The 27,997-nt window shown below is 39.2% G+C and overlaps 1 protein-coding gene across 1 annotated transcript; it reads left to right on the forward strand.

Annotated features, from left to right (window-relative positions):
* Positions 1-359: 359 nt before the first annotated feature.
* On the forward strand, positions 360-27,996 carry LOC144639173 (cytochrome P450 4F1-like). Its single transcript, XM_078498440.1, has 14 exons — positions 360-627; positions 3,864-4,053; positions 10,801-10,928; positions 16,804-16,922; positions 18,357-18,419; positions 19,198-19,330; positions 19,542-19,607; positions 20,363-20,450; positions 20,969-21,071; positions 22,361-22,491; positions 23,635-23,699; positions 24,270-24,352; positions 25,653-25,718; positions 27,410-27,996. Exons 1-14 carry the CDS (start codon positions 448-450, stop codon positions 27,525-27,527), a joined length of 1,533 nt encoding a protein of 510 aa, XP_078354566.1. The 5' UTR covers positions 360-447; the 3' UTR covers positions 27,528-27,996.
* The last annotated feature ends 1 nt before the right edge of the window (position 27,997 follows it).

Here is a 27,997-nt window from a genome sequence, read left to right on the forward strand (position 1 = left end):
TATTTGTGACAACGACACAATTAATTCTAAAATCTCTTATTTTACAGCCCCCATGGGACCGTTTCAATCGTTTTGTTAGGACTGATGGACGTTGATGAACAAGCAAACGCGTTTTTATACCTGCGTTTTTATCTGATACCACAAAAAAGGAAACAATATATATATACCAAATGCTAAATTTTGTGTAGTTTTCTATTAAAACGGCGTTTTGCATTGCATCCAGAGAAAGGGGGAGTAATTACATCGATGAAAAACACTGGACCCCTACCCCACCCCACCCCGCCACCACTACCGCTCCTCGACACACCCTCGCCCCCAGGGATGTTTGACTGAAAAAACGTCTGAGACGTCACGTTCAAGATGGCGGCCGCAAGTCATCAAAGATCTGCAGTTTATTGAACGAGCGGTGCTGTAACATTGGTGAGAAATCATTTCAATAGTATATATATGGACGGATTTGCCATGAATTCCTTTTCTAGCCTCTGGCTTCTAGTAGCAACAGCGGCTGGAATTATTCTCGTTTGTAATCTGATTATAAAACTGGTGAAGAAATTCCGCATCGCAAGAAGGCTAGCTCGGTCGTTTCCCTCGTTTCCAAGTCACTGGCTTACAGGACACCTCAATTATGTAAGCTTATTTTTACTTGTTTTCTGCAGTATGCAGAAACATTGCAAAGATTTCCGTTTGATTACATGGTTACTTAATTATGCATACAGTCGAAGCTCTCATAAGCGGACACCCTCGGGACGCGAAAAAAGTGTCCGCAACTGGAGCTGGCCGCTTACGAGAATGGTTCTTGTAAGCGGCCACTAGAGGTGTAGGGGATAGATGGCCGCTTACGGGAGCTTGTCCAGCTAACATAATGGTAATATGCATGTTAGTGGTGTTTCGAAATGTAACCGGATGTGGATGACGACAAAACAAACACTGAAATATGGTACTGTATAATTACAGTATAATCATTGTGAAGTTGATTGATTAATACAAGATACAGAGGTTTTTTATATGATTTTCTTTGCGGTGTCCGCTTACGGGAGCTTAAAAACAAAGAAAAAGTCTAAGTCGTAATCTCGGAAAGTGTCCGCGGTCGCTTACGGGAATGTCCGCTTACGAGAATGTAAAAATACAGAGTTTGTATGGGAGTAAAAACAGGGTTTCTAACAAGGTGGCCGTAAGTAGAGCTGTCCGCTTACGAGAGTGTCCGTTAGAGAGCTTCGACTGTACAATGTTTTTCATACAAATTATATTTAGCAATTGGACTACTAGACTTTCTCAAAGTCCTTTAGTAGAAACTCTAAAGGACTGCAGTCCAAAAACCTACAATTTTACGTTCTCATACGCCAAAAATGAAGAAAAATCAATCTTTAAATGACTTTGATGAGTAACGAGCGCGCGATCGTGTTCTCTCAGCGAATAGAAAACAATGGGAGAACCAATCAGATTCGCAGATTTTCAATAGAACACGGTTGAGTTTCTACTAAAGACTATTATACTGTGAGAATATATACCTCTATCAACCCCCCCCCCCCCACCCCCCTATTGGTGAGATATTCTAAGCGGGTAGCTCTGTGCAGCATTCTTTGCTCCCCAGAACTCCACTGGGTGTTCTGTCATGAATTGCCGGCTATAATGTAAGCAATTTTCAAAAAATGGCCCTCTAGAGGAAAGTTGTTATGTAATGTTTAATAAACAAGCAGGAGTGCTTTATCAAGTTTAAAACACGAGGCGCAGCCGAGTGTTTTAGACTTGATGAAGCACGATCTGCGAGTTTATTGAACGGCTTCAAAGACATTCCTAAATAAGCGTGTCCCAATAGAGTTCATATCATCGATGCCTCTGTGGCGTTGGAAATTAGCATACGAAAAAAATATTACGTAGAAAATAAGTATGCAAGAAAATCAAATCTCACACGTGTTTTGAACTGAACGAAGAGGACATGGCGTCCACTTCCAGGGCTTTTCGGAAGCCTAAAAATGCCGAGGAAGAGAGGAAATTATTAGAAAGTGCTACCCCAAAGTCAACATAGGCAGCGACAAAGTGGTCCTTGAAAATTTTTCGAGAATGGCAGAATGGTAGGAAAAACCGAAGTCCAGCAATCGAGCCTTGCGCCTTCAGAACTGACAACTCTAAAGTGCAATGCTTGGACACTGACATAACCAGTACGACGGCTGAGTCATTGAACTTTTGGCAGATTAAATTTGCCGAAGAAGTGTGCAAAGAGAATGGTGAAAGGTACAGAATTTTTCTGGATCTGTATTTAACAACTGTACTATTAATTTTGTACAAAAGTAAATGTACTGCGTGTGTAAAGAACATTAAATATTCACCACCATTTGTTGTTTCAGTTGATGTATTGTTAATTAATATTCATAAATCACGTGCAGTGACTTTATATCTGATAAAACACCGCATACTAATAAGGAAGAGGTTTTATCAATATAAAGTCGATCCACGTGACGTATTATCGACCAGTTGATAGGTTGATGGGCTTATGAATTATTAATGAGTTTTTGAAGAGTCTCTCATGTTGCTCTCTGATGTTGTGCTGCACCCCCCCCCCCCAGGGGGTACTCCCTATATGGGGAGCTATATGGGGAGGCTCTGCCTGAAAGGGGTACCTTTTTCAGGCTTCAGGTATATAAAAGGGTAGGGATTTCACAAGTTTAAGTATATGAACTTTTAGGGTAGGGAGATCTGCCATTAAAATATTTAAAAAAGGCCTTTACATTTAATATTTCGAGCATACGCAACTTTTGGCTGTATCGCCGCGGAAATTTCCCGTTTTAGGTATATGTCATGTCGTGTAGGTATATGAAAGTGGTACCTTTTTCAATAAAAGGTATACAAAAGGGGTGCCTTTTCTATTAAAAATGGTATATAAAAAGGTAAGGGGATGGACCTCTGGGCGGAGCCTCCCCGTATAAAACTTTTTCAAGTACCCCCCCGGGGCTGTACCATGATAGCCACGTACTTCAAATCGTATTCAATTTGATTCAGAAAGCACTTGATGGCCTATACAGGAACGCTCTGTTAAAGAGGTACCTTTCTCATGCTTCAGGTATATAAAAGGGTAGGGATGTCATTTAGGTATATAATCAAAAGGCTGGGTACCTTTTTCAATAAAAGGTATATGAAAGGGTTACCTTTTCTTTCAAAATGGTGCCGGTATATAAAAGGGTAAGGGGTTGCACTTTTTTTTAGTAGCCCCTGGGGGTTAAAGGGTGGGAGACAACTTGCATATGCTAGCCTGGAGGTTGAAGCCCTGTCAAAAATTAACAATTCTAAATAAATAAATAATTCTGTATTTAAAGTACCATATTTTTTCGATTAAACGCCAGGTACCGAATAAATGCCAGGTCTCTAAGGTGGAGTTGAAAATAGGCCCCTAAGGTATTTATTTAAGGTATGATCTAAGTTGTATCTACCTTATTGTTACTTATTTTCGCGGGCACTTAATTTCGCGAAAATGGAACGGCCATATTTCGCGGGACTTAAATTTCGCGATTTGGCCAAAAAAATAAGATTACGGGAACTTAATTTCGCGAAAAGTGTCAAAATACTGGTCTACATTAACAAACAGTAAGTCTCAAAATTGGTTTAACTGATTTTAATTTAACTGGTTTAAAATCGCAAAAATCGCGAAAATTAAGTCCCGCGAAAATAAGTAACAATAAGGTATATCAGCCAGATACATTTTTGTCAAAACAGCGAATAAAAACCGTTTCTAAATGAAAACCAGGCTCGAAAAAACTGCAGGAGTCAAATAAACGCCGGGTCCACCAGGTCAAGTTTGTAATAAATGCCGGGGGCGTCTAATCGAGAAAATACGGTATAAATAGTGATGGTAATAATTTTGTTTGCAGACCAAAAAACATGATGGCACAACTCTTCAGTTCCATGTTAGATGTGCTAATGAATTCAAAACATGTTACATTGCACGGAGAGGTCCAACTGCTGTCAATTTAGTACTGTGTCATCCAGACACAATCAAGGTTATTCAGAGTAGCAATGCACCAAAAGCACCTACCTATGAATTTATCAAGCCATTTATTGGTAAGTGCTATGAAGAACTTTTATAGTTCTCTCAACAGGAGTCGAACCTATGACCTTCAACACACCGTTCCCCTGATGCTCTACTACTGAGCTACAGGAGACTCGTGGGAGCTAGGTCATAATTTATAACGGCTAGGGTCAAATAGAACAAACTTTCCATGAACTGCTAGGAAAAGATTTGTTGAAGAGTGAGATATGTATGGAAATAAAGGATGGTATATGTTATGCTAAAAAGAAAATAAAAAGCTAAAAAAGCTAAAAAAATTCTGAACCAGTTTGATCTTTTTTTTTTCATTGTCTTGTATAGTCTGTGTTCATGGCGGCCATATTGGAGGAGTGAAACAATAGAATGTTTTTCCTTTGGGGAAAAATTCATTTTTATGCAAATATCTTTTATTGTTAGACTCCTCCAACATGGCTGCCATGAACACACTCTATTCATTATCATTCAATACATCTCTGGAGAGGTCCAGCCATAAAGAAAAAGCTGCCATTTTTAATGTGTGCCGCTAATCAGGCATGGAATTATGCACAAAAGGGATGCGCAATGCAATACTGGGAACTAACCTTAAGGCAGGGTGGGCTTCCTGCAATTGACTGGCATCCACTCCACATTAAAGGTCAAATGCAACGAAATTTGACCAAATTTTATTTTGGATTCATTTTGACTTTAAATGAAAGGAATTACTGTGAATAATCATAATCTGAAGTTTGAAACGATTTGGTTAAAACGTTGCTGAGATATTCAACGTTGAAGACAGCCCTTTATCTTCGCTTCACAAACGGAACGGTTCGGAAAAGCTTCGGAAAATTGTCGGAAATGGATTTTGTGACGTCACATGTGGCGAGCTTCGACGCGCGAAGATGCAGCAAAGTACTGTTGTCTCTGACAAGTCTGCTGCATCTTTTGGCATTTAAAATCACGATAAAGCCGGATGAACATTCGAAATATTTTCTTAAAGGCGAGGAGCGATGCAAGGAATGTTTGAGATCGACGAAAAAGAGAGGATGTTTATGCCAAATGCACGCCGGCTTTGCTCGGCAAATACAGTATCATCCGACATGTTTTTCTCAGAAAGCTTCCAGCAGAATCTTGCACTTTGGTCCGAGTTCCAGCCGTAGAAACTTCGAAAGAGACCTGGCGCTTCTCCTCTTATTACCAACTTGAAGAGAAAGCCGTTAATCAAGGACTAATGCGAAATCGTTTGCGATGAAATGCAGACTGCGAAGGTAAAGTCTCTAATAAACTTAACCCATTGTCTGACCCCAAAGTTGTACTTTCTTCTATTGTATTGTATTGACAATTGTATTTTATTGAACTTAACAGATTCACACACTACATTCTTAATCTGACCCTAGTCGCCTCATGAACTTCTACCAAAAATACAACTTTACATTACTGTTTGTGTGAAATATTGTGAATCGCAAATTAAGGATGGTATTAAAAATATATTTTAATTTTTATTACAGGAAGGAAATTGTGCATGAATCAGTTCTGAAGTTACAGACAAATCTTTTTTGTTTATGTTTTTTTTTAACTTAAAAATGATATTCTCTCTATTGTTTCAAACTTCTAAAAAACTAAATCGTGCATGCAGACGTTTTAATGTACAGTATTCTGTACAATGAAACACTCGTTTCAATTGTTTGTTTATATTTGAAATTATTATGAATGCTAAATATAACAACGAAAATACCCCGGACTTAACATTGTCGGTGCCCAAGACAAGCTTATTTTTAATACAAACTATAAGATGAGTTTTTTCACTTGTGAAGGCCAATTTACTCGATGCATTTGTTGTTCAGATCTGCATTAACCTCATTCCAATACATCAACTGTTGCATTGCATAGCACTCATTATAAACTGTAAATCAGCCTTTGTGGCCAATAAACTGGTATGTACAACTGAATGGTAATTTAGTTTTAATTTCAGCTATTTATGAGAAATCTAAGGCATAAACCCGACCAGATCGGTTAACTTTTTTGCATAAAACTTTGTTGTCTAGCAATTTTGTCATGAACCACTGCCTCAGGAGAATCTGCAACCACTCCTGTAGTTGTGTCATGACAATTTATTTCTGAAACTAACTCTTCATAATTTTGTCTGCCCCAAAACTGTTGACCTTTTACAAATTCCTCAGTAACAGCTTTTGGCATACTCCCTTAAAATAATCTATATGGGTATTTTTGGTGTCAAGGACAATTTTTTACAAAATACTAGTGAGCAGCACAAGCAACGAAGAAATCTTGTTGACTGAAGTTTTATTCTCCTACCGGTTTCGTCTGATAACTACAGACTTCGTCAGGGAGTTTGAACAAGATTACATTGGAAACTTATTTTATACCTATCTAATGTAGGACAATCACGTTCCCATAAGGGTGTGAACAACATAACACCCACTAGAAATACGCGCAGGATATGACTAAGATCCTGCGTAAAATAGTTATGTTTAATTTTGGGGCTCACGGATTTAACGTTAAATCCGTGAGCCCCAAAATTAAACATTACTATTTTACGCAGGATCTTAGTCATATCCTGCGCAAATTTCTAGTGGGTGTTATGTTGTTCACACCCTTATGGGAACGTGATTTGTCCTACATTAGATAGGTATAAAATAAGTTTCCAATGTAATCTTGTTCAAACTCCCTGACGAAGTCTGTAGTTATCAGACGAAACCGGTAGGAGAATAAAACTTCAGTCAACAAGATTTCTTCGTTGCTTGTGCTGCTCACTAGTATTTTGTAAAAAATTGTAAAAAATTAAAAAGTTAAAAAACGCCTAATAATAATAAACTGGTGCCTAATAATAAAACATTGTGCCTAATAATAATAAACTGGTGCCTAATAATAACACACTAGTGCCTAATAATAATAAAGCAATAATTTTGGCGGTAATGGCACCCCATACAAAGACCCCCTCCCCACTTGTTGAGGGTACTCCCATACTCCCATTTTGAGCTATATAGGAATCTGTATGTGCGTTGCTGAATGTTTTTCTAGACTACGAGCAGTCCCAATTTTTTCGCAGAGTCCGTCGAGCTTGAAGCAATTTTTTTTTTTCGAGGAGTCCGTCGAGCTTGAAGCGAAAAAATTTTCGCTTCAAGCTGGATGGACTCTGCGAAAAAATAGGGACTGCTCGTAGTCTATGTTTTTCAAGCAGATGAGTCTGGGATGGAGTAGTGATACAATAGTTTGGGGAAGGGTGGGATTTTCAGTGTCTAGTCTAGCATGCTATGATAGGGTTGCCAAATCAGCTGAAATGTTCTGAGTTTAGGTACAGTTACAGAGTCCAGCACCCCCCTATTCTGTGAGGCCGAAGAGTTTTGTTTTTTAGCCATTCTGAAATTGGGTATTTTCAAAATCATTGATTTCTTTGTAAACTTGGAAATAGTTTTTTGAAGCACCTACTGTTTGTACTCATACTGTTTGTATTCATCCCTTGGCAAGCAAGGTCTGGTCTGAGATAAGGTGATAAATTACAAGCAGCACATGCAGAGGCTATGATGCCTCCTAAGGGGGTCTTGAAAAATCACTTCACTTACTTTGATTGAAATCTAGCTGATTATCATTTAGCTCGTTGTTGAGCTATAAGCACCTAAAGTGAAAATTAAGGGTATTTTTAACAGATTCTACTGTTGCTATGGTTACCAGTGATATAATAAAAATGACCACAACTTGTTTGGCAGCATTAACCGACAAATAATTAGTACTGACCCATCAAAGTAATAAGCTGGAAAGTACTTGAAACTGTTATGAGCCTTCTTACACGTGCATTCAGTGTACGTGCATAGCCATCTCTCTGCTTCCATTTCTCAACATTGTCTTTCGACATCGTCTTGAAATGTGTTGGTTTCATGCAATCAGCCCACAAATTCAAAAGGTCATACTAATGGGCTGTGATTGTTTAGCATGTCGACAGAAATGGGTTCTGCATATGTCCAACCATAACAAACGAACCTATTACTTGTTAGTAGTACTAATAAATGTACAAAACAAAGAAGCTGACATAGAATCACAAATTGCATGAACAACTTTATATAAAAAATAAAGAAATAACCTTTATTTAGACATGGAAAGGATTAGAACTAGAAGCTTGTGGGGTTGAGTATTCCTGATCGAATTGGGATTTGGAAGTGTTGATTTTTGTGGAGGGAGAAAAACTGGAAAACCTGGAGAAAACCCCTCGGAGCAAGGACGAGCACGAACAACAAACTCAACCCACATATCATATGATGCCAAGTCGGGGAATCAAACTCAGGCCATTATTGGTGGAAGGCGAGCGCTCTCACCACTGCACCATCCCTGCTTCCTAACATATTTTGTTTATAATATAACAGCAACATGCAGCATTGACAAAATCTCATGATTGTACATACAAAAATGTGTAAGCAGGGACATTGAAACACAATACCAGGTGTATATTTGTCCCTGCTATACTGATGTCCTGTGTCAGCACCATAAAGCCATCAGAAATCATCACAAGTTAGCGGATCTTATAACCTGGGCCTTAAGAAATGCAAGTTGCCATAAATTATTGTTAGAATTGATATTAAACATCGACCTACACCCCAAGACAATTCCCTTTTCAGAGAATTATCAGTAAAATCAACTGAAAAATATAAGGGACAGAAGTAAAAGGATGCTACGATAACCTGGATAAACCACCTAGGTTAATAATTCAGCAAATAAAGAACAATATTAATACCAGGCATAATAATTTAGCTGAGGGGAATGAGTTTAAAGCTTCTACCGCTTTTCAGTAAAGGGCTCGATGTGGCGGGGTATTCTGCAGTTACTCCTTGCATTCATTAAACACTGCGTACCGCGTACCGCGTAGCCAGCGAAAAAGATAACTTCCAGTCTTGCATTTATTTCTCACTGCGTACCGCGTACCGCGTAGCCAGCGAAAAAGAAAACTTCCACTCTTGTATTTATTTCTCACTGCGTACCGCGTACCGCGTAGCCAGCGAAAAAGATAACTTCCAGTCTTGTATTTATTTCTCACTGCGTACCGCGTACCGCGTAGCCAGCGAAAAAGATAACTTCCAGTCTTGTATTTATTTCTCACTGCGTACCGCGTACCGCGTAGCCACCGCTTTTCAGTAAAGGGCTCGATGTGGCGGGGTATTCTGCAGTTCCTCTAAATATAATAGAAACTGCTGCTAAAGAACTTGAAATTAATAAATAATTGAATCTTAAGTTAAAATCTTGTCTTGCTTTTGTTCATAAGGACTGCAATCTGGGATTATTGGTACAGTTTGTAGCATTGCCCGAGCTGAGTATGTTCGCTAAAATAACACAGCTTGAAGAAGTAATAAAGCCTATATTTATTAGGCTCACCAATCTATCTGACCATATTCCTTCGTTGTTGTTGCATGTAGATGTTGCCCGATTTAAACGCCATCTTGTTCACTCGCAGAGTCGAAAATCACTCTAGAAATCAATTTATTCCTTGGCCGATACCCGTACTTCGAACTGATATGGCTGTATTTAGGCTTTTCGAAAGCTTGAATCAAGGTCTTCATTGGTTTCAACTAACGGCTGTTCCAAAAACTCTGGAAATCCATCGAACAAAGCCAAGGATTTGCAAGGAAATTTATGACCGCCGCTCAAAACACGTGAAAACAAGCTCGCCAAACCTGACGTCACAAATACCTCTATTCGATTCCATTCCACGCGCGGCCATTTTCTGGTTCGTTTTCGTGAAGTCTTCGGAAATCGTCGGATTTTCATCTCCTAAGCGCCAAAATTCGCACAAAAACCATTTGTGAGAGTAGATTATCATTAATACCTTCATAAGCGACAGGTTTGCGGACAAAAGAAAAAATTCCCAATTTCGTTGCATTTGACCTTTAAGGCCCATCAGGCCGGAGCTAATATCCCGGTTTCAGTAGACAAGTATGAAGCGATTAGGAGTATTTCTACTCCACCCTGGATATGATGCTAGTCCATCGCAGGGTTACCCCCAGCATTAAAGTCGCCGCTACCCATTTATACATTTGGATGAAGAGAGGCACTGTAAGAGTAAAGTGACTTGCCCAAGAACACAACACAATGATCCTGGCCAGGGCTCGAACCGGGACCGCTCAATCCAGAGTCCAGCGCACTTTCTCCGACTCCACTCCACATGGAGTCCCAATAATACTGATTCCTCGCTGCTTCATTGAAGCTTGTGAGTCGCTTCGCTCCTTTCGATGAGGGGGACATTGGGGTTTGCGGTATTACGGTATTGGCCAATTTTTGGTGTGGTATTTCGGTAATTTTAATCGTGAATATTCTCCCAACCCGCAGGATGCGTTTGCTTAGCGTTTTGGTCGACAAAAGTCAGTGTAAAAACGTATCCTTCACGACCATTTTTAGCCGTTTCTGGTCGTTTCAGAAGTAACCTGAAACAGTCTTAATTTGTCACAGATCTTAATTTACAATTTGACTGTTTTAACATACCAGTTTAAAGCCATTTTATTCTTTCCACGGTCCAACCGCTTGTTTTTACCTCTTTTTCGCCCTCAGGTCAACGAAACTGCCAGCCTTACAGGCTTACTATAAAATTGCGTTATTTTCAGAATTTTTTGCGGTATTGCGATATTTGCCGACTTTTTTGCGGTATTGCGGTGTTCAGCAACCCCCAATGCCCCCCTCTTCAATCCTTTGTCCAGAAGGGAACAGACTTCAGCCTTTTGTTTATGCAGTGTTAATCTCACTGGTTATTGCAGAGCTCTGCATGTATTTTTTTGTTTCTTTTGTAGGAGATGGGTTAATCGCTGCAAATGGAAACAAGTGGTTTAGAATGCGAAGACTTCTTACTCCAGCTTTTCACTTTGAGATACTCAGATCATATGTCAGAATATTCCAGGATTCTACAAATGTTCTCTTGGTAAGAGATACTTAATACTTTACAACATAAATTATTTTTCTCGAATTCTTCACGTGTTTCATTCAGCTTAAACACAACAAGCCACTGATTATGCTGCTCTCCACACAGTCACTGAAATGTCCTCTTCACTTAAAAAAAGTCAATGACAGACTGAAGACGTTTTAAGTTTACAGTGTTGGAATATTTACTGAAAACAATGATTCCATTTGTCTTATAAATTAGATATTAGAGCCCTGTGCACCTTAGCTTGTCAAGGGGGGGGGGGGGGACTATTAAGGTCATAACTATTGTAGTAATTGAAATACCATAACAAAAATATTGTGATTATCATAAAGTAGTGATACTAATGCAGACTAGTGTCAGTTGTAATTAAACAAGAGCTCTTAGAGCTTACAACTGCGCTGGTCTCGTGAGCACTTTAGGGGAGCCATGTGGGGGGAACAGAAAATGCACCCCTTCCCTCCCTTTATCCCCTTTACCTGCGTCGAACAATGTTGCGACTGACAAACAAGGGTAGTCGTTTCTGGGAAACTGCCCACCTACCCCTCCCCAAACCTAACATTTTGCCCAAAGAAAGAAGTCAGTGTTAATGTTAGGTTAGGGGAGGGGTAGGTGGGCAGTTTCCTAGAAACGACCATTGATCCCAAACAAGATGGTAAGAAAACAGCTTGCGTGACATTTCATGGTTGACTAGTTCCATCCGAAATTAAACATTTTTCTTATATGCTAATGGTGGCCAAATTTAATTCCCACGATCCTGATCCGTGAAACAAAAAAAATCGTTTAAATCAGCATCCAGTGTTGTCTTGAATTACCGTTTCAAGATTGAATAACCAGCTCCGAAAATGGAATATTGGAGCAAATAATTAAATCAAATTTGAGAAGAACACTAGACCTGTGTTTTGCTGAATGGGAATTCCCCGGGGAATTAATCTATCAATGACATAACCCTTGCAAGTCAGGGCATGTTTGTCCATCAGATTTCAGAAATCCTATAGATGACACAGCTCCAAAAATAAATAACGCTAAAAGGTCGAACATTTCACGCTTAACATGCTAAGTTTAGACCAGAGGATTTGTTTAGTTTCCGTTTGTAGCAGGTTTAAACCTTTCAGAGCATTGCGTGATTTTTGCCGATCAGTGCCTTAGCTTGTGAAAGTAAAAATTTGCTAACGCCAGCACATTCCAGGACACAAAAGTAATGTAAATAAATGTAAATTCTTGCCCGCTGAAGCGTATTTTTTTAAAGCGTGAAATTTTAGTATTGTCTTCGATTCAAACGCTTCAAAATACTTCACACTGAATTTTGTAAGTAAAGATTAATGGCTTCGCAAAGATTTGAAAGGTAGCTGATAATAGCTTTGAAAAATTACGTTACTCGAGGTCTAGCCGATCGAAAGTGAAACTTGTCATGTCAGCACATTCTTTAACAGCAACGTAATGGTATTTATTCACAGATTCTGGCCCGCTGAAATATATTTTTCTTTCGACGCATGAAAATTTAGAATTTCCTTTGAATAAAACGCTTCAAAATCGGGCATCTCACGCTAAACATGCTTATTAAGACCAAAGCATTTGAAAATTTCCCATTAGTAAGTGTTTTCTAGCTTTTAAACCTTGCATGACCCCAGCCTGGCCGAGCGGGGGCATCAGTCTGGTCACTGAGAAAAAAAAAAAAAACAAGAAGCTCTTAGAGCTTAAAACTGCGCTGGTCACGTGACGGAGCCATGTGGGGGAATAAAATATGAACCACCCCTCCCATTCCCTTTACCCGCGTCACGTCAAAAAATGTCGCGACTGACAAACAAAATGGTAAGAAAACACCTTGTGTGACATTTCATGGTTGACTAGTTCCATCTGCAATTAATTGTTTTTCTTATATGCTAATGCTGGCCAAATTTAATTTCCACGATCCTGATCCATGAAACTAAAAAATCTTTTAAATCAGCATCCAGTGTTGTATCGAATTTCCGTTTAAAGATTGAATAACTCACTCCGAAAATGGAAATAATTAAATCAAATTTGAGAAGAACACTAGAGCTGCTTTCAGCTAAATGTGAATTCCCCGGGGAATTTATTTTAGCAGTGAAGTAAGCCTTACATGTTTGTCTCAGTGGTTTTCCTTCAGATTTCAAAAATCTTCTAGACGACACAGCTTCAAAAATACATAACGCTAAAAAGTCGAATATTTCACACTTAACATGCTAGTTTAAGACCAAAGGATTTGTTTAGTTTCCATTTGTAGCAGATTTAAAGCTTTCAGAGCATTGCGTGATTCTTGCCGATCAGTGCCTTGTGAAATTAAAAATTTGCTAACGCCAGCACATTCCAGGACACAACCGTAATGTAAATAAATGTAAATTCTTGCCCGCAAAAGCGTATTTTTCTTTTAAAGCATGAAATTTTAGTATTTTCTTTGATTCAAACGCTTCAAAATACTTCACACTTAATTTTTCAAGTAAAGACTAAAGGATTCGCAAAGATAAGAAAGGTAGCTAATAATAGCTATGAAAAATTACGTGACTCGATGTCTAGCCGATCGAAAGTGAAACTTGTCATATCAGCACATTCTTTTACACCAACGTATTTGTAGTTATTCACAGATTCTGTCCCGCTAAATTATATTTCTCTTTGAAGGCGTGGAAATTTATCATTTTCTATGAGTCAGACGCTTCAAAATCGAATAATTCACACTTAACATTCTTTGTAAAGACAAAAAAGGAGAAAAAGATCAGAGGATACGCAAAGTTGTCAAAGTGAGAGTTGTCATGTCAGCTAGCACATTCTTTGTCAACAACGTAATGGTATTGGGAATTTCCCTAGCATACCGAATGACGTAAGCGTTACAAGTCAAGGCATGTTTGTGAAGGGAATTTTTCTTCATATCTCTAAAATCATTTCAATGGTACAGCCAAAAAATAGATTACACTTAAGAGAGAAATACTTCACAATATATTTGTTAAGTAAAGACCAAAGGATTCCCTTTACATTACGTGACTCGATGTCTAGCCGATCGAAAGTGAAACTTGTCATGTCAGCACATTCTTTAACACCAACAGTAATGGTTTTTATTCACAGATTCTGGCCTGCTGAAATATATTTTTCTTTCGAGGCATGAAAATTTAGAATTTTGTTTGAATAAAACGCTTCAAAATCGGACATCTCACGCTAAACATGCTTATTAAGACCAAAGCATTTGAAAATTTGCCATTAGTAAGTGTTTTCTAGCTTTTAAACATTGCGTGACCCCAGCCTGGCCGAGCGGGGGCATCAGTCTGGTCACTGAGAAAAAAAAAAAAAAAAAAAAAAGGACGTGCAGAGCAAGAACTGCGCAGCGCAGTTAAAAAGGACGTGCAGAGCAAGAACTGCGCAGCGCAGTTAATAAATATGAACTGTCCTAGAGGGAGATGGGGAAATTCCAGGAACTGCAGTTTTGCAGGTTACATGGGGGTTACCTTTTTACAAAGCAAATTAACTAGTTATATACATATACTTTCCATTTTCACCTTCATGAATGTAATCTTTAATCCTTTGATGTCAAAACAAAGAAGAAAACAGACAATGGAGAAAAAATAAAATATAATTATTAAATGATTTTTTTTTTGGTTCAGGCAAAGAAAAGAGAACATTTGAAAATTAATAACAATCAATAATTGCCAAAACTATTGCAATTAATATTGATAGTGGTGGAATCAATATGATGCTATCAAAACTTAAGAGGAAATCCGCCATGACTTCGAGTAGTTATTGGACAAAATTATGTACCAAAACTATTTACACCTGATTGCAAGCTTTCTGCTTCAAATATCTTATCGAAAGAAATCTTTTCTAACAACACCACACATCAAAAACTTATTTTGAAGTTCCGCTGAATTCCACTGAATCGCTTCAAAGATGTAAGCTTTTTCCCATAGCTTGTGAACTTTAAATATCATTTTCTCAGACTCTGATAAGAAATTGTTGTACCAGAATTATTTCCACCTTATTGCAAACATTTTTGTTACTGCTTCAAATATCTTATCAAAAGAAATCTTTTCTAACAACACCACACAACGAAAACACATTTTGAAGTTCCGCTGAATTCCACTGAAACGCTTAAGGCGAATTTACAAAATGGCTACACGTGAGATTTTGCCTATACCTTGTGAACTTTGAAATTCATTTTCTCAGACTCTGATAAGAAATTGTTGTTGGTGTTATCACGGATAATTACTTACATCTTTACCTTTTATTAAGGGTAGGAAATAACGCAATAGGATTTAAATTATATTCTGGAAATTGATTTTTGTCCAACTTTAATAAATATTACTCGACTTCCTAGTGGATTCCGTCTTAATCACTTATAACTATGATTAAAGATATATAGTTCAGTTCATTGTTACACACCTAGTTGGTTATTTATCACCTCGTACTCTATCCAGTGCACGATTTTAGAATAATGGGTTAAGTCTACAATCTTTGACAAAAGTAGTTGACACATTGATGTCGCTTTGCGATTTTTATGACAAATTTACCACTAGTTATTTAATTTCATGACTGTCTGCTAAAATACCCCCCTCCCCCCATCCGATGTTGTAAAATGGTAGCAAAGGACTCTTAGATACAAACTACAACATTGATTGGGGGAAGGGGGGTTGGAAAGGTAGGGCAAAAGGATGAAATTGGTCCATAATATAACATTAAAAAGGGGCGTAAATTGACAATGTGTCAACACTTTTGTCAATGATTGTAGTCTTTGGAGTAGTGGCCGATCAGGTCGGAGCTTTCAGTAGCGTGAAGTGACTAGGAATATATTTATTCCCCCATGGATGGATGCTAGTCCATCTCAAAGCTACCTCCCTGCCCCAGGGGGGGTACTCCGACTTGTAAATGACGGGGATGATCGAATGAAGGCAAAACTCAGGACCCAAAAAAATCCCTAACTCTTCCGACATTACCCAAAAAAATCCCTGGACCAAAAATAACCCCTAAAAAAATCCCTTGTCAAATTACCCCTAAATTGCTAGGAGGGGCAATAACGCTCGTGTTTGTTTATTCATCATACCATAAATACGCCAAGGCCGTGCCAAATCACTTAAGTTTGTTTTTAATACCCAAAAAGATCCCCTATTTGAATCAAGTCACCCCAAAAAAATACTTGCCAAATCTTCTTACCCAAAAAAATCCCAGAATCGAACATTTCAAACCCAAAAAAATCCTTCGATCATCCCCGTCATTTACAAGCCGGAGTACCCCCCTGGGCTCCCTGCATTAAATTCACTGGTACCCATTTCTACACCTGGTTGGAAAGAGGCACCGTGAGAGTAAAGCATCTTGCCCAAGAACACAACACAGTGACCTTGACCAGGGGTCGAACCGGGACTGCTAAACCATATTCCAACGCAGTATCTATTAGGCTACTGCTCCTTCTGCTTGTGGAATAATATTTTATTGTTAAACTCATCAACAATAGATGAGCTTGGGGAATGGTGCCTACAAGGAGGGTGGAGCACGAATGCCGCTGAGCCGAAAGCGTCTAGGGTATCCATGACAACCCTGTGAGCGGCAACCACCCACCCGGCACCGTCACACTGAAAAGACAGTGGAAACACAGATACTTACCGCATACTTACCATGACAAAGGGGAGGGATGGGCCGGGAATAAAGAGACTGTGCGAACTATCTTTAGCGAAAGCAAAAAGCGGAATGACTTGACATCTGAGGCCACGCTGTAAGCCATGTGAAGCCCCTGCACGAAACCCCCGGCCACCCCGCACCAAAACCCTGAGAGAAACTGCTGGCCAGCATTGTTTCGCATTTAACCTAGCCTAAATTACATTTAGCCAACTAAACTACATTTAGCCACATTTAAAAATCCTTTCTCCTTGCCTCTTAGGAGAAGTGGTCCTCACAGGGAAGTGGTGAGGTGGAGTTGTTCCATCACATTAGTCTGATGACGTTGGATTCCCTTTTCAAGTGTGCCCTTAGTTACAAGAGCAACTGTCAAACCCAAGAGTGAGTTACTAGCTACATGTAGTAGGGGAAATTTTCAGAGGGAATTGGGGGAAAACTATTTGTTTAAAAAAGATTTGGTGTTATGTTGTTTTGTTAGGAACTTATATGCACCCAGAAAATGCAAGGTACAAATTGAAAACATAAATATGTAGCCGGGGGGGGGTACTAAAAAAGTTTTATACGGGGAGGCCCCGCCCCAAGTGCTAACCCCTTACCCTTTTATGTACCATTTTTGACAGAAATTGTACCCCTTTTGTATACCTTTAACTGAAAAAAGGTACCATTTTCATATACCTAAGAGACATGGCGTGGACTTAAAATAGGACGTTTTCTTGTCATTTTTTTGTAGGGCTTAATAAATTAAAATAATACAGCCATAAATTGTGTCTGTTCGAAATATTTTAATTAAAGGCCCTTTTAAATAGCCAAATGACAGATTTCCATACCCTTTCATATACTTAAACTCGTGAAATCCCTACCCTTTTATATACCTGAAGCCTGAAAAAGGTACCCCTTTCGGGCGGAGCCTCCCCGTATAGGCCATTATAGGGAGTACCCCCCCGGGATATGTAGTAAAAAAGCCATAAAATAGGGTAGCCAGCCAGGGCTGGAAATAAGTGCTCACTCACTCCACAGGCAAGTGCAAATTGTACATCAGTTGCCCGGTTTGAATTTTGATTTTTGGGTACAATACAAAGTCAACACCGTAATTCTTGCTGTACTACCATAACTTATGTACTGTCAATAAAACTGAAATACAGTCGAACCTCTCTAATATGGCCACCTTCTATTATGGACAATCTTCGATGTCCCGACAAAATTCTCATATATTTTCTTCACAAAAAACCTCTATTATACGGACCCTCTGTAATACTGACAACAGACACTAAATTTCGGCTGCAAGGAGCAAATCCATATAAACTTAACCTCTTTTTAACAGACACTACAGTGATCAGGCGATGATTTGTTGTGTCCATAATATGTAATGGCCTCTTAATTTGTGGTTACAAAACAACAACGTTTTGCTTTATTCATCTTAGACGTTTAAATTAATTTTTTACCTGCATGTAGCATTGCGTTGCAGAACATTTCGTTATTCGTATACAGTTCATGTAGCTGAGATGTACAATATAGTACTCTCCTGATAGACAGTGTGACTCGACGCTACATTATCCATCAATTTTAGAGGCAGTTAAAAGATGAGTATATGGGCCTCGCAGTTTAGTTACGTAATACTCTAAGCATGTCAATGAAGTCAAAAGTGATGCCATAGTGGTGACTTCTACAATACGAACACCTTTCAATACGGACACTTTCCTCTGTCCCTTTAGTGTCCATATTAGAGAGGTTCAACTGTAACATCTCAATCCAAGTTATATATTAATTATTGTCACCATTGAAATTGACCTTGCCTTTTTTTTTGTCTTGCCGTAGAAAAAGCAATCCCTACATTAAAGCAGTCTATAAGGCAAGTGAAGAGATCTTAAACCGGCTCATGTAAGTGTTTTAATTTATGAAGCAGTTAACTTACTTAATTGTGCTACGTACAGTACCTACTCGATCCCTTCCTTCCTCCCTCCCTCCTTCCTCAATCCCTCCCTCCTTCCTCCCTCCCTCCCTCCTTCCTCCCTCCCTCCCTCCCTCTTTCCTCCCTTCCCCTCCCTCCCTCCCTCCTTCTTTCCTTTCTCCCTTCCTCCCTCCCTCCTTCTATCCTCCCTCCCTCCCTCCCTCCCTCCTTCTTTCCTCCCTCCCTCCCTCCCTCCCTCCCTCCCTCCCTCCTTCTTTCCTTTCTCCCTTCCTCCCTCCCTCCCTCCTACTCCCTCCCTCCTTCCTTCCTTTCTCCCTCCCTCCCCTTCTTCCTCCTTCTTTAATTTCTTCCTTCCTTCTCCAAGTGATCAGTCAGTCAATCAACCAATCAATCAATCAATCAATCAATCAATCAATCAATCAATCAATCAATATATCTTGACAGTCAAATCAGTCAGTCAGTCAGTCGATCAGTCAATCTAATGCAATTGGTCAATCAATCAATCAATTTCATAATCAACCCTTCAACCAATCTGAATCAAAACAAACAAACAATCAACCAATGTCTTTTAATCAATCAATCTTTTAATTACCTTACTTACTCATTCACCCCATCCACCCACCAAAATAATGAATAACATGAAGCAAGCATGTTAATGGTTGAAAACCTTTCTTTATAAGGTGGACCATTATAATTAATTATTTTTGTAAAAATTCTAACACATCTTTTTATGTCTTTCTTCCTTAGGAACCCTCTGTTATTGTCAGACATTATTTATCAACTAACACCAGGGGGAAGACAATTCTCTAAGGACTGTGCCCTTACCCAGTCCAAGGCTAAAGAAGTCATCAAAGAAAGGAGAGCCGCTTTACAAGATAATGTAAGAATTGTAACAGTTGCAGATTTTGTAAGTTTGATATTCTTCCAACTATTGTCGGCTAATCAAACTAAATTGAATTTTATTATTAACATATACCAATCCTTTGGATTTTATTCTCCTAAATCAAACATGCGCTTGGTTTGAATTGGGTTCAATTATTCAAAATTTCTCCATTGATTGCAAGCACCAATTTGCATTACATTCTTTTAAGGTTGAACAAGAGAAGCTGATGAAAAAGAAATACTTGGACTTCTTAGATATCCTTCTTGCAGCCAGGGTAATGTAAAAGCAGATAACACTTTAGTTATGTGGACTCTCTAGACCTAACTTAACTTGCAGTAGGGTAATTTGTAAGTGGAGGGGGACAGGGGGTCTAATCCTCCTTGCTCCCATAAATTGTTTCCCCCAGATACAGCGATATGTTGTGAAATTTTACTCGATTTCTCTTGGTTCCTGCTACCTTAGAAATCCCGCCTCCCACCCTCCCTTCTCCCGCTTCCAGACCCTTTTCCCCTGGGCTAGCTCCCACCCCTCTGTCCCCCTCCACTTGTCAAGTACCTACAGTCAACCTCTATTATATCTCTTCAGTCTTACTTGCAGTTATACATGTCTAGCAGAGCCACGCAATCAAATTCAGCATACATAAGTGTGCATCATAATCCAATAGTGCATCGCTTTGCAAGAAAATGTTTTCAGACGTGAAATGTTTTTCTAATGGCAATGTTACGAAACAATTGGTTCATGCTTTTAGCTTTGCACTATCAAGGTAAGTTGCATTCAAGAAGTTTGGAGACTACTCAAGAAGCTAGAGTTGCTCTCAGTTATTGCCTCAAGGATTTCTTACCCTTCTTTTAATTTGTACTTTTCAAACTTCCCGCCTGCGCACAAGAAGTTAAAATTAAGTACAGTGCCAACAGTCAATATTAACTTTAAAATATGCAATTCCATGAGTTGCATACCTTGAAAATCAAAATATTATATTATATTATATTATTTTTTATCCATTACTGAAAAAAAAGTGTCATGCTTTAGGATGAAAGTGGAAAGAGTTTATCAGAGGAAGGAATCACATCAGAAGTCATGACATTTATGTTTGCAGGGCATGACACCACAGCGAGCTGTAAGTACAACAATTTGCTGTTGATAATACTACGTACTTTGTTAAAAAATTAAAAACGATAATATGTGTTGATCACAGGGTTGTAAACTTGTGATGAAATTTCGGAGCCACCTGGGCGAGTAACCTTCAAGTTGCACTTGACCAGATCAGTTTTCACTCGCCCAGTCTCTTCCATAACTTAAAGAAAAGGAAAACTGAAAAATTCATCTTTGAACATTATTTATCACTGAGCTTAAAATTTACCATCTTTATTATTTACCACACACTTGATGATTTCGGCATTGCTGATCCTAGCAGTATGCAGGACGCTTGTCACCTATCAACCTAGTAAATGGCCCAGCTCACCACAAGTCTCACACCACGAGTCTATCATCATCATCATCATCATCATCATCATCATCATCATCATCATCGTCTTCATCATAATCGTCATCTTCATCGTCATCACCATTGTCATCATCACAATAATAACATATTTCTTTCATTAACAGTCTTGTATCCTCTTATTCAAATCTAAGCTATCTCGTGGACATTATACAATTTGGCAAGGTTTTCAGAGCACCAAGAGAAATGTCGAGAGGAAATCAATGAAGTGTTTGGAGATAAGGAAGAGTTTGAATGGTGAGTGATATTCCATTTTGAGATAGGTACTGTTCACAGCCCTCTTTATCGTATTTTTCTTTGATTGCTGAATGCGGGAAAAGAATTGCAAGAGAACTAGATGCCAGCGCAACACGGGAGGCGCGAGGGGTTTAACAAATAGGAAGGCTGTCCGTCTTAGATGGGTTAACCGTCCAACATCGATAATACTTCTTAGTGTGAAAACGGGACAGTATTTATTTTAGACGGATGATCTGTCTAATTTTATTAGTCTGATTATCCATCTATTTAGACGGATTTTTAGGAAGGAACATCCGTCTCGGATGGATAAACTCATCTCATCTTGTCCTCAATGTCCAGAGAAGCCTGGAACTAGAGAGAGCGTGTCCCATTCTGGGAAAGAAAAGGAGGTTTCTAAAGTTGCAAAGAAGAAGGTGTCGAGGTTATACTGGAATGTCTTACATGTTACCCTCACTCTTTTATTAAACTGCGCTTCGTTCCAGTTGTGGTAGCCATGATCCCAACAAAGATGGTTTCTTTCCTCTTCAAGCTGCTTTCGTTCCTAATATACTGCCCTAGCAACACACCACTAGCTGCATAAGACGAGAAATGTTTGCCCTGAAGTGTGTACTTCGCAAAACTTCCCGATAGAGTACTGAATTGTCTTCAAGTGTTCTTTTTCTCGTGGTTGACATGATAAAGCACTTGATGGCCGCCATATTGCTAGTGTTGTGGAGTTGTAACCTAAATGCAAACCGGTGGTTCGACGTGGTTTATTCGTGTTATGCGAATCAGAAACGAGAAAAATTCGAAGTCTCTCCGTCTCAAATTCACATCAAGACGGATAATCCATCTGATGGGTTAATCGTCTTGATGAATTATCTGTTTCTAGTGTGTCTGTGTCTGTCTCTTTTTATGTTGACTCTAGTTTTTTTTTTTTTTTCGCAAAAAATATTTTGTTTTAAAAAGTCTTCATATGGGGTGTCATTGGAAAAAGGAATTGAAATTTTTGTCGCCATAAGTATGTTTTACAAGTCTCCCAAAATATTTCATAATTAAATTGCGATTTTGTGATATTTATGGTGGAGGGGAAAGGGATTTCAATGTCAGGCCAATCACAAAAGACACGGACAATCCAGTGAACCAATCAAAACTGTTAGTAAATACCTGTAACCGGCACGAAGCGCGGGAAAACGAATGTATGCAAGTTTTTGTTCCTTCTTCTGATTGGATAAGAAAGGGGTCTGTTTGGTGATGTGAATTTTTCATCCTTTTTTTTTTGTTTTGATCAGTAAGCTTTTGTTTCATAGGAACGATCTTGGTAAACTAAAATATGTTCAGCTTTGCATCAAGGAAAGCAACAGACTGTTTCCTCCAGTCCCTAGAATTAGTCGTTTGTTGGACAAACCTTACGAGATCAATGGCACAGTTGTACCTGAAGGTGAGTTGAAGTTTAGTTCTTAGCTTTTATCTTGCTTTGAAAAGGAAAGAAAATACTTGGCTTATAGAGCTCGTAAGTATAATCTAAGTGCACTTGGAACCTACTTTGAGTGTGAAGGGGTAAATCGTGCTTACTTGAACTTTACTTGGTGACCATGGAAACTTTCGTAGTTCAAAGAAGCCGAAGTACGCCGCCAAGTATGGTGTACACCACACTTGAGCCCGCACTTGACCAGTAGGAAATGGAAGGCAAATGAAAGCGGCGTGCAGCAATGTCACGGTTCTCATGATGATTGACAGCTTGTACCGGAAGTGATATACATTGTCATCAAGTGTGAATCTCAAGTGCGACTTGAGATTTTCAAGTGTGCTTGAGCCAAGTTCTTACTTGAAACTAACTTAGCTTCTTGTGTGAAGCTAAGTTATATTGGGAAAGGAGATGAATAGACCTTTAGGGCTCGAGACTAAAGGTAGCCAACTAGCCAAAGGCTAGAAAAAATGCAGTTTTGGCTAGTAGGTTTTGGCCTTTCACTAGCCAAGCTAGTGAAGAAATCAGGCATTAGTGGCAAGAAACCCCGTTTATTAAAATCGTCTTTCAGAGAATATAACTAACAAGTAAACTGTTGACATTATAGAATGTGAAGCTTAAAACAAAATTCTAGTTGACAATAACGCATTTACATGTACAATTTTTATAGTGAAGAACAAACGCGTCAAAGCCCAATTTTTTAAGGGGAAAAAACGTGAAGATTTAAGGAGCATAATTTTACGGTTAAAGGTTTCAACATTATCGCTCATTTTTTCACCCCCCCCCCCCCCCCCCCCTTAAAAGGAGAACTATGCTTAAAAATTGTGGCTAGTAGAAAATCAGTTTTGGCTAGTGAAATTAAAGCTCTCACTAGCCACTTGGCTAGTTAGCAAAAAAGTTAGTCTCGAGCCCTGGACCTTTCCCGCATTCACTTCAGTGTGTACGAACAACAGCACCATAACGAGCAGCCCAGATGCAGCAGTGATTTAGTAGTTGAATGTCTAAACTGCTGACTCAGGATCCTTGCCTCATAGCGCCAGTACTAGAACTCTAAAACAACCTCAGGTCTGTTATTGGTTTGTTCGTCTTGGTCTAGTTAATTCTTTTTCCTTGTAGGAACATGGGTTACGTCTCATATATTTGCTTTGCATCATAATCCACATGTTTGGGAGGATCCTGAGGTGATGTAAAATAATTGCCTGTGAATAAGTTCCCTAGTGTAGTAAAGGCGAAAACACAGAGACCGCGGGGCATTTTTCTTATTTGGGGGGGGGGGGGGGGGGGAGGGGCTGACTAGTGACTTGAAGTTGGGGGCTTTAAAGACTCTTCTCCTGCTCCGCGGTCTCTGAAACAATAATCGGCAAGCCCACCGAGCCTAGCGCGGTCTGGGGAGGAAGATCTTGCTACGCTCGCCGATTTTTTTTAGCCTTTTACCCCACTAGGGATTCTGCTTACAGGCAAAATAATTATCAGTTAGCCAGTTGATGATATTTCCCGAAAATTCTGCTCAATAGCTTTTATTTGAATGGTCACACACGAGGGTTTCATCCACAACACCACGTGACAAATCCAATCTTCTCAGCGTCTGGTCACGCAACGCTACGAGCCCAGTTGGTGAGGAAGGGATCGTTGCGTGACGTGCCCTAACAACGGCTGCGAAGGAGACTAGTAAAAATGCTACCGTGTCTTTACCGTATCTTTATCCGTATGCACTTAATTGAACAGTTTTTACTGTTTTTTTTTTCTTTTAGAAGTATGATCCTCTTCGTTTCACCAATGAGAACATGAAACGGATGTCTCCATATGCGTATATTCCTTTCTCCGCCGGACCAAGGTAAGCTTCTGAATTATATTTTCAAAAAGAAGTTTGTAGTCTAACTGCTAACCCCGGCCCTATCCCCCACCAGGGGGCAAGGAACTAAGAGAGAGTAACTGCTAAGTTTCTATCTAATTTATTTTGCGATTAGAAAAGTGACTTCCAAGACGGTTATTGGATTTTGACAGAACGCAATTTAAGAATATACTAAATATTGCGAAAAAGAAGTCAACGCGAGCGTTTCGCACAAGACCTTTTGAAGGCACGGTGCTAATACTTGAACAAGAACTAAATGGATTGGAGATGGTTAGCTTTGTTAAGAGAAAGGATTACATAACCGTCTACATTGTCTGATTGTACAAGCGTTCTGGGTTAGAAAGTGCGGGCCTCGATGCAGTTAAGAGAAGGTACTGGGAGGGAAGTGTTTTTTGTTAGTTTGGAAAATTACTTCAAGTCGAAGTTTTGGGGAGTTTTCCAGAAGTTGGCAAAAAAAGATTCCTCGACTTCCTGTTTGAACAACACATTTTCAGATCCTTTCGCATTGTAACCGTTCATGATGGAAGAAGAAATAAGTTAAGTCACCTCATTTCACGGCAATTTTTTCAACAGGTCACGAAAATTTTTCACAGTGTCGATAAATCACTTGACAAAAGAAAATTATTCCGAGTAAGGTCGAGTAACGCGTCACGCTTAAGCGAGTCACGAATGTTTTTATCGTTTCCTATTACCGCGAACCAATCAGAGTTGTTTTTTTGATTGACAGTTTTATGCGAAGTGTAGACGAGCACGCGGTGTGAATTGAGATGTGATTTTCCTCCGTCGGCAAACTCGCTTTGTTGTCAGTGTTATAAGGAATTTCTCGAGAATAACCGTTGTTGGAATCATTCGCTTTACCGTAGTTTATCTGTGATACAATCACAGCAGATCTTCTCAAAAGCAACACCTATAAAACAACGTTTGCAAAACGTAATGTCTGCAAGACAGAAGCCTCGATCTAATGTGACAAACTGTTGATTTTTCGCATTCTTATCCCTCTTGGAGACAAGATTTTTCTCTTCCGGTGTTTCGACAAACTGTCGTGATTGACACATTTTTTGCATTCCGATCGTTCTTAGTGGAAGAACAAAATTTTCAACTTCCGGTTTGCAGATAGCATTTATAAACGTGGCGCGCACGCGTAATACGCAATCCGCTGGTCACTGTCAAGATTATGGTTGCGGGCCTCTCTTGGGCCCGCAATTAATATACCTTGTACATGTAATGTTGATACCCTACGAAACGAACAGTAACAGATGATTCACACCTTCTATGCCTGCAGGAACTGTATTGGTCAAAGTTTTGCCTTGGCCGAGGTGAAAATTACAGTGGCAATGATCCTTCGCAAGTAAGTCATGTGAATTGGTCTGAATGTAACCGACGAACTAGTGACCTTCTGCTCTGGTGCCAAGTGTGGGGGAAGAGGGGGGGGGGGCAAATGTGGGGAGAGAGGGGGGGGGGGTGGTGTGGCGTGTGAAAAGAGGCGCCCAGCAGTTGGGTAGCCATTTGTTTAAAATTGAAGTAGCTATGTCACGGGGATTTCGCGGATTTTTGGTCTAAACTGTTCTGAAATTAGTGGTAGGCAACTAAACTCATAAAAAAACATTACCTTTGAACATCTAAAGGAAGGTATAATCCTAATTTGCGGATAGAAATCAACCTGGCTATAAATATCGATTTTTTGACGACGCGCGGAAACAACTTGAAAACGTTAGCCTAACTTTTTCAAGTTGAAATCCGTTTCCATCCGAGCCATCCACAGCCAAAGGTGCTCGTTGACAGTTTAAGTGCTCGTATATAGCAATTTTTAATAAAAATCTCGATGATTTGGTAAGTGCAGAATGCAATATGGAACAATTGAAAGTATGATGTTTTATATATGTTCGTGTTTATTTGCTTTATTTTACTTTCGGAAAAAATGTTCACAGGCTACTTGTATTCTTTCCCAGGTGTTCCTTACGCTAATCTTTGCAAACGTAACACGACACTTTTGTTCCTTTGTAACAAAATACTTTTGTCTTCCTTGAAAATGCGATAACATGAAACTTTTGTTTTTTGTTTGTTTTACGGCGGCATCGATGACATTTGTTTAATTTAATTAAGTTACGGTTTAGACTGCACGAAAGACGATTCTCAAAAACTAAAGAAACAAATCTAATCAAAAAACATATTTTTCGACAGGTTTTTTAAAACGCAGTACAGCTAGGATATTTGTTTCCTGGTTATCAGGTGTTCACGCCGAAAATCCCGGTGCAAGTTTTTGCATACCTAATTACGAAAGCGCTGTGAAAGTCTCAAAATCTAATTTAATTAATTTGCGGTTTTTACTTGGCGCCAAGAAGTCTGCAGGAAGCCTACCGCAAACACGCAATACAAGCGATGTTCATGATAGTTCCAGAAAACAACGTAGACTAATCTGCGCATGCGTTTGGTGTAAATTACGTTAAGTAGTACCACAAGGAGAGCAAAGGGTTTTCTGAAACAAATATATACGTTTGAGATCTTCATATGAAAGTAACGTAGATGTGCTTCAGGTTTTATCTAGGGGTACGGTCAGGTGCTCCCCACCCCCACCCTTCCTCAGGAATAATTAATTAATTGATATTAATTAATTAATTGGTGATTAAAAGTTTACACCGCGTTAGCGGCTTAGTGGTTTAGTGGTTTAGGGGTTTAGCAGACGCCAACCCACCAAACCATCACAATAGTGCATTCTGCACTAAAAATGGACTATTATTTTTAGGTTTCCTGCGACACAAATATAAATTTGGGCTGTTCAAAAATCTGGTAAAATCCGCCGTGACATAGTCCCTTTAATATATACAGATTTTTACTATAAGTTTCTGACCGGAATCGGTTGAAACATTTCGCCATTGGTATGGAATTATTATTCTTGCATCGGTCGTATACCTTTTACGACACATGTTTTATGTATGCATGTGTGCGTGTGCGTGCGTGCGTGCGTGGAACGCGTGTTTTTAAAAGTAACTGGAAGAAAGAGTAGCCTCAAATCTTTGACAGTTCTTTTCCTTGGTACAGGTTCGTGTTGAGCGTTGCTCCACAGAACATTGTAAAAGACGAAGACCTTCGACCTCATCTCATTCTTCGAGCAAAAAATGGCGTTGTGGTTAACATTACACCACGACCTAGCATTTAACGAAAAATGGAAAGAAACAAATCATCACTTTTGCATCAACAATGGAATTCGATAAGATTGCTGTTTAAACTGTTTGAAATACGAATTAGCTTCAGAGTAGATTCTAGAGCTTGTTTGTAGCCAGTATAACTCATCAAAATTATAATATATTTTTACAGGCATAATATATTTTATAGGTGATAGTAGTAAGGTTTTTATAAAACATTAATTTAAGTACTGAAAAAAGCTATTATAACAGTAGTCACAAGGAAATAGGCAGAGATTGACAAAATAAAATAAATCGCCCCAGTGCAGTGAGCAGTCCAGTGTATTAACTCTCTTTCTTTTCGCGAATGTATCTCAAAGTCAGGTGTACTTTGTTCTTCTCTGTTGGCTTGTCTTGAAGGCTTTTGACACCATAAGATATTAATTTATGGTGCGATATGCGCCACTTTATTTGACAAGTTCACGTTGTTCCCAGTCTAACTCAA

The sequence above is a fragment of the Oculina patagonica genome, chromosome 14 (assembly GCF_052425735.1).
Source record: "Oculina patagonica isolate OP01 chromosome 14, crgOcupat, whole genome shotgun sequence".
Classification (NCBI taxonomy): Eukaryota; Metazoa; Cnidaria; class Anthozoa; order Scleractinia; family Oculinidae; genus Oculina; species Oculina patagonica.

Coding starts and splice junctions, on each gene's coding strand:
- LOC144639173 (XM_078498440.1), top strand. CDS start 448: ATGGACGGATTTGCCATGAATTCCTTTTCTAGCCTCTGGCTTCTAGTA. Junction 4,054..10,800: donor ATTTATCAAGCCATTTATTG/GTAAGTGCTATG, acceptor TTTCTTTTGTAG/GAGATGGGTTAATCGCTGCA. Junction 19,608..20,362: donor ATATCCTTCTTGCAGCCAGG/GTAATGTAAAAG, acceptor GTCATGCTTTAG/GATGAAAGTGGAAAGAGTTT.